Source organism: Limanda limanda, chromosome 19 (genome assembly GCF_963576545.1).
Source record: "Limanda limanda chromosome 19, fLimLim1.1, whole genome shotgun sequence".
In the NCBI taxonomy this organism is placed as follows: Eukaryota; Metazoa; Chordata; class Actinopteri; order Pleuronectiformes; family Pleuronectidae; genus Limanda; species Limanda limanda.
Window position 1 is genome coordinate 4,392,643 of NC_083654.1, and position 12,698 is coordinate 4,405,340.

General features: G+C 40.5%; 1 protein-coding gene across 1 annotated transcript in view; it reads left to right on the top strand.

Moving 5' to 3' along the window:
• The window catches only part of trappc9 (trafficking protein particle complex subunit 9), a 185,423-nt gene that overhangs the window by 61,565 nt on the left and 111,160 nt on the right, over window positions 1–12,698 (top strand). Inside the window, exon 17 of the mRNA XM_061092741.1 lies at window positions 1,995–2,113. Within this exon, the coding sequence (XP_060948724.1) occupies window positions 1,995–2,113 (119 nt within the window). The remainder of the gene's footprint in view (window positions 1–1,994; window positions 2,114–12,698) is intronic.

The following is a 12,698-nucleotide window of genomic DNA, read 5'->3' on the forward strand; positions in this document are numbered from 1 at the left end:
TAGTGTGTTGAATCATTGCTATAAATAAACATATGTTGTGTATGTCCTGTCAAAATATGTTGTCTACACTTTTTATTTAAGAATCACTAATCTGCTTGAGGTAACAAAAAAGTTTTGCCCTGAAATTAGGGAAATGCCATCGAAATCAGGACTTTTTAAGGGATTGAGAAACTGGTTAATTTTCAACTTTATATTTTATTGGAACTCAATGAAACCTTGGAAGTTAATGGAAACAAAGGCATGGCCATGAATAACAGTTGAAGGTGAGCCAGTGCTTCTATGATAATTATAACCATTGTGAAAGTTTGGTTTATTACAGTGCTCGAGTGCAATAGTTTTGTGCTTTTGCACACAACAAACTTTCAAATGACCGTTTGCTGAGCCCAGTCCTCCTCGATTACTGTTGCAATGGCTGCCAAGCTGCTGTTGCACAATTGCCATGCCAAACCAATAGTGGACAATTTGTCGACGCCCAAGCTAATTTCAAACCAATGACTTCAGTTGAAATTGTAAAGTTGATCAGCTTTAGCTAGATAGCATCAGCTAATTGTTAAAACTTAGGGAGTGGTTAAAAAATTCAGATATCCACATAATGGCTACACACTCGGCTGAGGCTTATGCTGTCATTGTTTACACTGTAAATGTTTTTATTCCTATATATTGAAACCATAATATCCAATACATTTCGGAACTGCTTTTGTTGAATTGATTAAATTCAGGAAATTTACCTCCGTTTCTTTAACCTTGCGAGATAGAGCCCTGGTGGAGCTATATGCGCTCTCTTCGTACCCGTTTGCTTTGTATATGTATTCAAGGGAAACACATTTGAGCAGATGGAATTAAGAATTAATTTCTCCTGCCTTCCACTGGCTTGAGATGCTGTAAACCAAATAAAGAGTTGGACAGAACCATGACCCTAAATAAGCACCTTGGCTCATGTGCTGTTAGTGTTCTAGTCCAGCCCAGCTATCTTTTCTTATAAAAATTGTAAAAATGATGCAATGTAAAATTATATTTGTAACCTCTCACTGACTTAATCTGGCTCATGTCGGTTGATTCAGTTTATTCTTTCCTCCCTCCACACTCTTGGAAACACTGCATTGTGTTTAACATCACAATACTGTGAGACAATTCCAATACAGACATTGTCAGAGAAACATGGGCAATGCCAAAAAAAATAGTACATTACATTGTTCATTAATCATTATCCAGGTTAAAGTTTACAATAATCATGATGGTGTTTTAAACTCATATCGCCCAGCCCTATAATTCACCAATGACATACCCCAAGGAGTAAGTCAAGGTTACTCCAGTGGGTTTGTTAAGCTGCTGTTATGCTTGAGACTCGACAGACTGGTCATTTAATTTGCCAACTATGATGTCAACACAGCGCCTTTCTCATTTATAGTCCGGTTTGAGGCGCAGTGACTTTGTGTGCTCCTCCCCTAAACGATAGGTGTTGCCGCTGAGACAAATACACTGCCTCCAGAAAACACAGTTTCTGGGGTTTGTGCACTCCCCCCATAGTTTCCAGCAGAATGTGTCCTCTTTACCAACAGTAACTACAACCCCCCTCACATAGCCACATGATGATCTCTATGTTCCCTCATTAATGTCATTAATGCCTTCAGCTTAATCCATGTTGCTCCTGATCCGCCCTGTTCTCAGAGTAAAAAAACGATGCCACGCACTAGCAGAAGTTATATCACTGCAAGGACATCATGAACTAAGCAAACAAGCCCTTGGTCTTGGCCTGTTTACTTGTTTCATTGAATTCCGTTAACTGGGAGTTACATTGTTCTTCTGGGACATGTTGGGAATCTTAGTTAGATAAATGAAGGAAAGTGAGAAGATCATAAATGTTATTAAAACACACAAAACAGCTCAGTGTGATGACCGTGATGCTCTGCTACCTCCTGTTTAATGAAAGCCATGTCCCTGTACTTTATTGTGTTTTCTTTTGCTGACTGTGTGATGCCACAATTTCTTTTCAGATGGGATCAGTGTGACGGGCCTGCCAATCTCCAGTCCTCTGCGCCAAGTCCTCAAACCCAAGCCTGAGACCAAGCCTCTCGGCAGTGAGTCTGGCAAAGCAGAGTACAGCCATATTAAGGTGAACACACAAACGCCTCTTTACAATGCATAAAATACAATCCCTTTTGTGTTGCTCATTCCTGGATCAAGATGCAAGCAGTTTTTTTCTCTCTTTTGTTTGTCTTTCCTGGCTTGTAGTACAAGGTGGGGAACAATTCATTTTCCATCTCAGGTTGGCATAATAAACCTTCCTCCACTGCCTCGAAATCTCTCCTCACATCAGAGATGGAAACAGTGTGTGCAAGTTTATGCAAATTTTGAGGTGACTCTGTAGACTTATTTACTACCAAACTACAGCCTTTGGTGTACGCTCCAGAAGGAACACTGAGTTTTCTCTATCTGGATTCTCTCCTTGGCTGCAGTTGCACTCGGCTCCTTGAATCAGGTCTCAAACCACCGAGCTGCACAGGCATAGAACGAAGAGGGAAAGTGTTCACAGGATTTCGGTGTGAAACTGCAAAAAGGTGCAAAGGGGAAAAATAGATAATAGGAAAAAGGACCAGATGGAGAACGAGAAAGCAGTAGATTGAGGCGATCAGCAGGGGAGACGGTTTGGTGGAGGTCCCCTGCATGAGCGATGGGTAGAACTGGGCGGTCTGACCGAGTCTACCTGCTGAGGGTCATCCGTAGCACAGCAGCCACACCAGCTGTGAGTGTGGTGGCTGCTTCCTTTCAGCTTTGACAACCAGAGGAACGTCTTTCTCCTCTTTGAGAATCAGCAGGAGAGAAGACAACATTGATGTCTAATGTTCAGATGTGCTGCCAAATAAAGTCAACCCAGACTTGACAGGATGTTGAATAAGGGCAGAGGCAGCACAGGAGGAAGTTTCCTGTTCATGTTTGAAGGTGATTAGTTAGGGACAGGTTTGTTTACCAAACTTGATTATATCTTACAGAAGTATGAAAATGATAGCTCTTGATGACTCTGGCTCTATGTCTGAGGGACATTGTCATACTGCAAAATGAATTTGGGACCAATCAGATGCCTCCCTGATGCTATTTTGTGAAGGATAGAAGATGAATCTAAGCATCTTACATGCCTATAGCCACACCATACTGTTTAGTATGTGTAAGTACATGCTATAGCCAAATAACTAGTGTATGATCATCAAATAATTAAATATAAAATAATTTGTATTTAACCTCTACTTTCACAAATGCAAAAGGAAATCTAATTTTAATTTTAATTATAGCTGAGTAACTTCACTGTGAGAAAATGAGAATTATCTTTTGTAAATAACTGAGGGTTTCGTATATTGTTGAAGGAAGTCTAAATGAAAATTAAGTGGGAATTTCGAAGTGTATGAAACAATGATGGAGATCCGATATTGGGACCATATCGAAGAATAAATGATGCCAATCATACCAGTGTGTCTTGTCTGGTGGGCTCACTCACATTTTTACTGTACTGACTTCACCTCTCCCGTATTCAGCACAGCAGCTCTGCAGGTAACATGAACAATTAATTTCCCTTTGGATTCAATGCATAGCCTGTTAGATATGCAGTATCTATTCAGGGAAGAGTGGAAACAGAAGCAGCCGATGTTAAAAAGACAAGCTTGGCATTTTAATAAGTGGATAGGCTTATTAGAGGCAGAGTCTGAGTGACAGCTTCGTGTTTCATCACAGAACGTGGTGTTGGAACCATTGTTTAAGTAAAGCCAATTACATAAGGACTCTTGTCTTGTAAGAATTCCGCCTTCGAGCAGGTTGTACCGACTCTGCTTTCTTTTTGCAGACATACTGTTGGACACACACTTGGGGGTGATTCATTTCACTGTGTCTATGCACTGATTTGCCTGCGTATGATAGTAAATGTTTTAATCCCAGCTGCATGACTCATCGTCAATAAGAGCTGTATTGTTTTCAGGATTTTGACTCAAACCCACAGAGCCCGCTGCGCACTTCATGTTGTCGAGGTGGATGGGTGCAGCATTGATAAAAAAAAAATCCAAGCAATCTTATGCAACACGTTGTTAGAATGTGTTTGTCTATATAGAAAAAAACACGAACTTGTAGAAAGTTCCAATTGATGATGCGTGACACCTTATATTCCTAACCTCAACCATGGTAATGCACTGATATTATGTAAAGCACGAAATTTTGAAAACTGGCACTCAACAGTTTTCAAAAGACAAAGCCAATGAGGAACAAAGTTATTTGCAGTATGGGACCTTCATCCGAACCTTCATCGGAACTCTCTACATCCTCACACAGAGTCTTGACCTTCCGATTTTCAAAAGGAGAGTGCTGGTGTGTTGCTTGAAGACATCTCTGTGAACTCTTCGAGTCCACTTATTGCCACGTTTTCGAGCTATGTCTCCGCATATGTTAGACTACTTCTTGAAAAGGTGATTTGCTAGTGTAAACTTGATTTGTCAGTGTGTGTGTGACTGAACGAGAGTGATTTTTTATTAGCTGCTAATAAGTGTTTTTTGGCTGAGAGGAAGGATGAACAGATGCACAGGAAATTGAAAACATTCAAGCCAAACTTGCCGGCATTAAAGAAGGGTGTTTCCTGCATATCTAAATCTTAGGTGGGCCAATTAAGTGAGAGATCCACCTCAACCAATTTAGGCCAATTTTTACAGTTTTGTTTTTTTAAAGTTTCTACCTGTAGATTCTCCCCCTTGTTGTTTATGCGATCTGCTGTATGTGTGTCCATTAGCTATCCTGGCGGCAATACTTATTGTAATGTACGCTTGAATTTGGAGAGTAAGTGCATTCAATCCTGACTGATCTGTAATCACCACAGGAGAAGTTAACGTGTTTATATTGCCCTTCATTTCTCAGTCTTAGCACCCATTCTTCAATCCTCCCACCAAATTGCTAAATGCCTGTGGCCTTGAAAAATGTTCATTGTGTCAGTGTGGGATGGATCCCCCACAGGTGAGGGAGGTCCTGCCTCAGTCGGTTGGTTTTGCCGATTATTTACACATTTTCAGTGACTCATCCCCATCAGAGCACGAGGGGATATCCACAACTTGATGTCTTTGACACTTTCTCTCCTCACCTCGTCACTGGATCTATACGTCTCACTGCGCCTCCGTTTCCTCAGTGCGAGCACATCTTCTCTTCAGATTCTCTTCTGATTTGACAGTATCTTCAAAGATCGATGGGTTATGTCCTTGCTTCTTTTGTAACGTCCATGTTTGATTACAAACATGCAAACAGCAGCTGCAGACTTTTATTAGGAGCTTGAACCACCAACTCCATCAGCGGGGGGTTTAAGTGATGGCTGATTTGAGTGACAGACAGAGGGTAAGATAAAAGAAGGGCGAGACAGTAAACCCACCTTTCATTTTAAAACCAGCCAGTGTGCAGTCCTGCTCAGTCACTTAGTCCTCCTGAGAACCTGTCTTCACTTGACAGATGTCGTCTAGGACATTTCAAGTGAGGTTATGATGCAGAAACAGGCAGGCCCCCTCAGACACACCCAGCGATTATCTTCAAAACACCAAATGTCCAGGGGTTTGCAAACTGCATCCAATGCAGTTTCACGTTCCTGTTCATAAGGCTTTAGTACTGCAATCCAGAGATGGCTGTGGGAATGCAGATGTGTGTGCTTCTCTGAGGCGAACGGTGTGTGAGGGAGTGATGGCTGCTGCTGTGCTTCCTCCTGCCAACATCAGGGGTCTTAGAGGGCACAATCTCCTGTATGAGGTGCGCCTACTCACTCAGGAAACATGAAATGAAATAGTTCCATTTCAGGTGGTCATTTGTAAGATATTACTGCACTGGACACTGCAATAAAATCTCTAACAGTGACCCTCAGAGTGGGTTTCGGAGACACTCAGAGTTTTTTCGTTTGGTCGTATTGTATCCTTGAAACGAGGAATAGAAACTCTGGATTGAAAGTAGAGCTAGGTGATACGAGAACCTACGATAGTGAATATTAATAATTCAAAGCTAACTGTGATTCTAAACCAACAAAGTACGGTGTTCAAGTTTTCAGTTGTGCCTGTGAAGATTTGCTTCTGTTTATTTTGTATTTACAGGATAAGTCATTAATGTGCAAATTTATTTGCTGATCAACTGACAATTCATTTCACAATCAACTTGGATCATCGGTTAATCATTGAGGCAAAACTTTGTCTGGTTTCATGTAAAGATCTGCTGCTTTTTTCTGTTTTATGCAGCATAATTATAAATTAAATATACCTCTAGAAGCGCAAGTAAAGTATTTAAAAGCACCTTGGGCCTGGGAAATTTTAATGGGCAGTTAATGACCGACAGACTAAGTGAGTAATCTTTTTTTCTTTTATTATAGACATATTCATTGATAATTTTAATAATACATTTTGGTTGCCTCATAGGTTTTCTGCCTGGAAGAGCAAGCGGATTGTAGCAAATATTTGTAAAACTACACATCCAGCGGACACAGATCAAGAGATGCGATTTATTTGGAGTTGACTGTATGATCAACTTTCAAACTTTTACTCACTTTTGCTCTGTTTTGGTCTCCACCTTCTCTAATCAGAGATAATCTGTATGGGTGTCTGCTTTATGCTCTACATGGTTCTAACAGCTAGTTGCTAACTCTGTTTTTCTGTTTAGTGCTAGGAACATAGCACGAAGTGGGCTCCATCAGAGTGTTAGTACGTTTTCGGCCTGGAAACTAACCAATACTAGACCTAAAAGAAGCTAAAAGAATCAGAAGAGCTGAGAGAAACTATGGTTTGGTAATAAATCCTGTCTCAATTTGAGGCAACAGATAATTATGTTGTGTCTTTTGTGTTGGGTACCGCAACATAAAATAAATGCTGCGTCATAATTTAAACAAGATGTAACCTTCAACATGTTGGCTCAGAGGAAAATGGGATCTCCCTTGAGAAAAGCCGACGTAAGCAATTTCAGCAATGAAGTGTGCGTCTGTGGTTGTGTGCAGTGAGACAGAACCAGGCCTCCAGAGACACGCACACATATACACACCCGCACACAAAAACACACACACTTAGACACACACACACACATACATACACGTGCAGTGTCAGGGGGGTATTGAAGTTGGGGAGGGCAGAGCTTCTTCGGGGCTAATCAAATCCAGCGGAGACGGGGGCAGAGAGAGCTGCCTGCCAGCCGCCAGCCAGCCAGCCTGCTATTTATAGAAGCACAGCCCTGCTGGTGGAAGTTCAGCTCTCTTCACAGATACAGATCCCAGCTCGTGATACAGATATTTATAACTGCCACAGCTGTCTGCTCAAGTGTGAAACTCCAGCTGAACAACTGAATGATTTTCTCATTCTTGGCTGAGGATTAAAATGCTTCCTTCTGATTTCATATTTTACAAAGATGTCTTCCATTGTTTCCAATTTGAATGCTTATAAATCTTTGTTCGTTACTGAGCAACTTTACATGCATATTAATATTACTGTAGTAATGTTACTTGACTTATCATGTTTCTACATGGAATATATGGGTTACCTTGCTATTCATATCCATTTACTGTGATCCCCAGCATTTTGCAGGTTACTGGTTGCATGTTTCATCTCATTTGTTCCCACTGAATGACCTGAGCAGATTGATTTGGAGATTTATAAAAAGAACAGTAGGTGGATAAATTCCACTTCATTGGGATGAACAATTTGTCACACTTGACCCTTATCTCTTGGAGTTTGAATTTCTGGAACTCCTAAAGCGATAAATTCCAAAAATGATTAGTTCTTATACAATATTGACATCCTTTCTATGTTGACATGAAAGCTGCTGATCTCTGCCAAGGGCAAAGCCAGTCGAGTGTAACTGCTTGCTGAGCTGCAGAGGAGGAGACATCTGCATCGCCTCAACTAAAAACATCCATTCGGAAAAATATTTGTCAGTGCGATTTTGCCATGACACTATTTCCCACTCTTATTTATATTTATTTTATAACAAAATAAATGAACACTTACATATAACAATGTTCATTTACTTATAATATTCTTGCATTGAAAGGGAGAGAGAAAAGGAAAAAGTACTGAATATACACAGTAAACAATATAATAACATAAAAAAAATTCTTTATTCTAGTTAAGCCATCAACTAAATCATGACCCTGAGAGTAAAATCGGAAAGGGATACTGAATCTTTCAAAATACATCGTCAGAAGCACATGCAGCATGAATAGAGCTGTAGCTCCATGTCCGATGCAGATTTTGTGGGCCATCTTTTCAAATTTTGGTTATTACCCAAGTAATCCTTGACTTTGGTAAATTTGGCTACCATTGCTTGTTGGCCTGTCACAATGTGAGGATGATGACACATTAAAAATAATCATTCATGTTCACGCACAATTTAGAATATTGGTTTGTTATGTTTTATTTCATGTGCTTTTGGGATTTGAATTGATTTCAACATTCATTTCAATGGAAACAGTTGAAGCCTCGAAGCAATTGAGTCAACCCCTAAATCTTTATGTATGTTTTAAATGAGGAAACGTGTCCACCTGCAGGAAAGAACTTGTCTCGGTGCATCGTAACAAACCACCTCATTAGTCTTTCTTTTCCACCAGAGATCAGACGTAGTGTGAAGATATGGATCAGCCTCCACTTTGTCGGACCTTTTGTTGTGCGTGCTTCTTATTAGGTCTGCTATTAACACCATGGGTCACTCTGGCTGTAAACAAATCAATAGTGTTTTATTGCTGTTTATTCAGCTTCGACTCCAGAGATATACCAATAGAGAGAGAGGCGGGAGAGTGAGGCAGTTGTGGATAAAAGCAATATTTCAGTCAACCTATGATTAGACTTTAAGTACAGGCATATCTGATGCTATCAGTCCACAGTCACTGAAGTACTCTTCACTGCAACAGAGGCATTCCAGAAAAACATAATCCATCGAGCAGCAAACATGTCAGCCGCCTTTGTAAACAGGCTTTAGCTCTGTGATTCCTCACCATGCGCTGCTGACGAATCTAGCCGTGGTTTGACTTTCTACCAGCTGTCAGGCATGTATCCAGACATTACTAAAAGGTGGGAAAGAAAGCCATTCCAAAAGTTCCAAAGCCTCACCAGGGTCATCTCAGTTCACTTCTCTATCACAGAACGGCTCCTCTTTTGTGCCATTTGAAACCTCCTCCTTTAGGGGATTTTGACAGCAAGGGAAGCTTTAACCTCATTGAACAAAAATGTCTCCAGTGTGACCAAAACAGGGGACAACGAATGAACTAAATATCCCATCCATCCTCTTATGGTGGGGAGCTCTTTGTCGCGAGCAGCTATCTTTCAATCGCTTGCCTATTTTTAGATATTTGCCACGTTGTACTGGAAAGTCTTATTCGCACGAAAAAGGTGTCTGTGAAGAGGAGAGAGATGGGGAATGTGAGATAATTCAAATTAATCAGAAGGCATAATCATCATCAGGAAGGCTCCCCTCTCTCTCTCACACACACACACACACACACACACACGCACACGCACACGCACACACAGACACACAGACACACACACACACACACACACACACACACACACACACACACACACACACAGGACCGCCACAGTTGCTGGCTGTTTGCCAACACCATTTTTTTATTAGTTATTCCTACAAGCCGTTTTATCTCTGTGCGCTTAATTTACCTGTAGCACACAAACCTAACTGATTGGGGTTTGAGGCTACAGCTGCAAACCACAGCTGTGCCCCCCCTCCCTCTGCCTTCACTGTTGCAGTTCATCTGTATATGGCCGCCTGTTGTCTTCAGGCTACAGCAACATGAAGCACATCTCCCGCGTGTGCCTCTGTGATAGATGACAGGAGGAAACATTAGGAGATATAGGAAGATGGATGGTGTTTGAGGTGGGGGATGTGTCACAGAGAAGCCGATTCTGGTTCGTAAACCCACAGGAGTTGATGGACTTCTTTATTTTCAAACTGCATCTGTTTCCACGCCCATCATTATTTTCTTCCTATCGACAGAGATGCAGCAAGGCCTGCTGCTGGCTCTTTCATGCTCCAGGTAGTAGTTCGATAAGCCCAAATGTGATTATGCGCTTCATTCTTTCTCAAGCAGGGTTGCCATTGCACTCATGATAATAGAGTGTATAATTCACTCCATTTTTCTCTGCCGAACGCCTGCAAACGTTGAGTGATAGGATTTGCGCGTGAGGCTTTTATTTTGCTTTTGATTATTTGCCTCGTCATTTGCATTTCTTGTAGGGGTTGGCTGCTGGGTATCTGAACCTCATCAAATTAAACCTTCGAGATTTGATCACAAGAGGAATGTTAGTGTTTGTGTAAATTGTGAAAGGGCGTGTTTGTCTCCTGTGTGCTGCATGGAACAATTTTCCAATGTACTTGCGACACGGAGGGAACAGCACATTCTGCAAGCAACACCAAATCTTCTTTAGCATTATGCTCCTGCATCCTGGATGTGCTCGTGTACCAGACACAGAGAAAGACAGTCGGTGCCGTACATCTGGTCCCTGTCGACCTGTCGCTGCTCTGTCAGTGCAGATGTGGCACCGCAGGCCCTGTGTATCTAACTGATGGCCGAATGATCTGTTCCATTAAAACCCTAACCCCGGGGATAACTGAGTTTTGTATTCGTCTCCCTCATTAACGTTCATGTAAAATGCACAACTCGCTCTTAGCTCCCAGGCAGCGTTTTATGAGCTGCGGCGAGACAGGCCGATTGGGAGAGCAACAGTCAGTCGACTGGTTTTCCTATTGGCTCTTTAGACTTCAGTGAGATTTCTTTAGAGGTTCCTGTTCAAAGAAAGTAGTGAGTCATAAACTGTTCCCTTTTGAATTATTGTGGATATATTGCACAATTCAATAACTGCTGATTATATATAATTTTATTCCAAAAATGTAAGGTGCGGCTGAACTTTTCAAGGAATGAAATTAATTCTAGCTTGAGGAAGGTGAAACGCGTCTTTTTCTTTTTAGAATTTAAAGTAGCTGCTTGCTTTCAATTTGGTATAAATACACCTTCCATACACAATTAGATTCAAAGTGCTGAACAAGGACAAACAAGACAGTGATACTGAAGAAAACTATTTAAACATTTAAAAGCATTTTACAATTCTTTTTTGTGTAAAATAGATAAAAAGATAGAAAAAGGAGCACACAAATTTTCAGAAATTATAATTAAATTGAGAGGGGAAATGAACACAAATAAAATAGATAGAACTGTGTAGAAAATGAAATACAGTGATGGATGATCTTATAAAGGAGCACTTGTGAAATAGTTTCTAACTTGGTGTTAAAAATTGCAGCTGATGCTGTGCTGCTTCTCCATGTTTAGAATTTACCCTGGGTACCACTAGCTGACCACTCCCCAGTGATCCCAGAGGTCTCAGAGGGTTATATTGGACTAACATCTCTGTTATTTAATTGATAACAGCTCCCTTTAGAGATTTGAAAATGAGCACTGAAATTTTAAATTCAGTCCTGTGGCTTAGATTTGATTAAACCTCTTGCAGCTGTATTTTTGATGAGTTGTGTTAAGTGCCTGATTGTCTGCTAGGGAAAAATCCATTGCACTAGTACGCCTTGGGTTTGATAGTTGACAATATCAAGACTGAAAGTTTATTTCACGGGAAAATGACAGTGGCATGTTTCCCTGCAAATCTTCCCAATGACCTGCATTCGGCTTTGATTGCGGCACTGAGCTCAGGCTCTTTCTACTTCAAGTTTACATTAAGAGAACGCTTGAGTGCTCACTTTCAAATGAGACACCCATAAAAATCAGCCCCTTGGTCATTTGTGCAAGTGGCCTATTATGACCCATAGTTACATTTTATTGTTAAGCTGCATCCAGCGGTCGCATCAGTCCTTTTAGCAAATGCCCCCAAAACGACTTGTTTATGTGCGATACAATTACCAGGCGCGATAGTGATTATAATGGGAGAGAAGGAGGAATTCACAAGACACCCAATAACAACAAAGGCCTTGTAGGAAGCAGGTGCAGTTGAGAACAACAGCCAGTCTGTCATTTTAAGCCAGCCGCCCTTCTAAAACCTTAACCAGGTCTACTTTAACCCAAAACATGATCTTTCCTTCCAACTAACCACGTCTTGTATCTAAATCTAAGCTTTGCCAGTGACACAACATGAAAAGGTTACTTATTGATATTTTCTTAGGGATTTTGGAAAAGTTAATCCTGCTGCTGTATCTCGCTATTTCAGGAAATTATTGTTTAGGCTGTAGGACTTATTTTGAGATAATTTGTTGGTAATCAGAGCTGAAACAATTAATCCCTTAATCAGTTAGTTGACTGATATGAAATGATTTATTTAAATGAGAAATAAATTCACCTACCCAGCAAAATGCCAAATATCCTCTGCTTCTAGTTTGTCAAAAATGATAATATTTAATAGACATATTTAAATTTGCCATATTGGCCTTTATAGATTTATGGGGATGAACATTAGATTCATTCATTGTGAAAATAATCCACAAGTGCAGTGTCATAATTTAGTTTAACTGTAATATTATGATGCAGTCAACCATCTACAGCAATTACTGTCGTTCAAAATAGAGATTACTGTAGTTGTAATTATTGTCAATAATGTAACAAAAAAAAAGAAGAAAGTCAGGTCATGTCAAAAGTAAAGACAGAAAAATATGGGTAAGTTTAGTGTGTCTGTGTTTATGTAAATGTTTTAATATTGAGTAGATTAAAC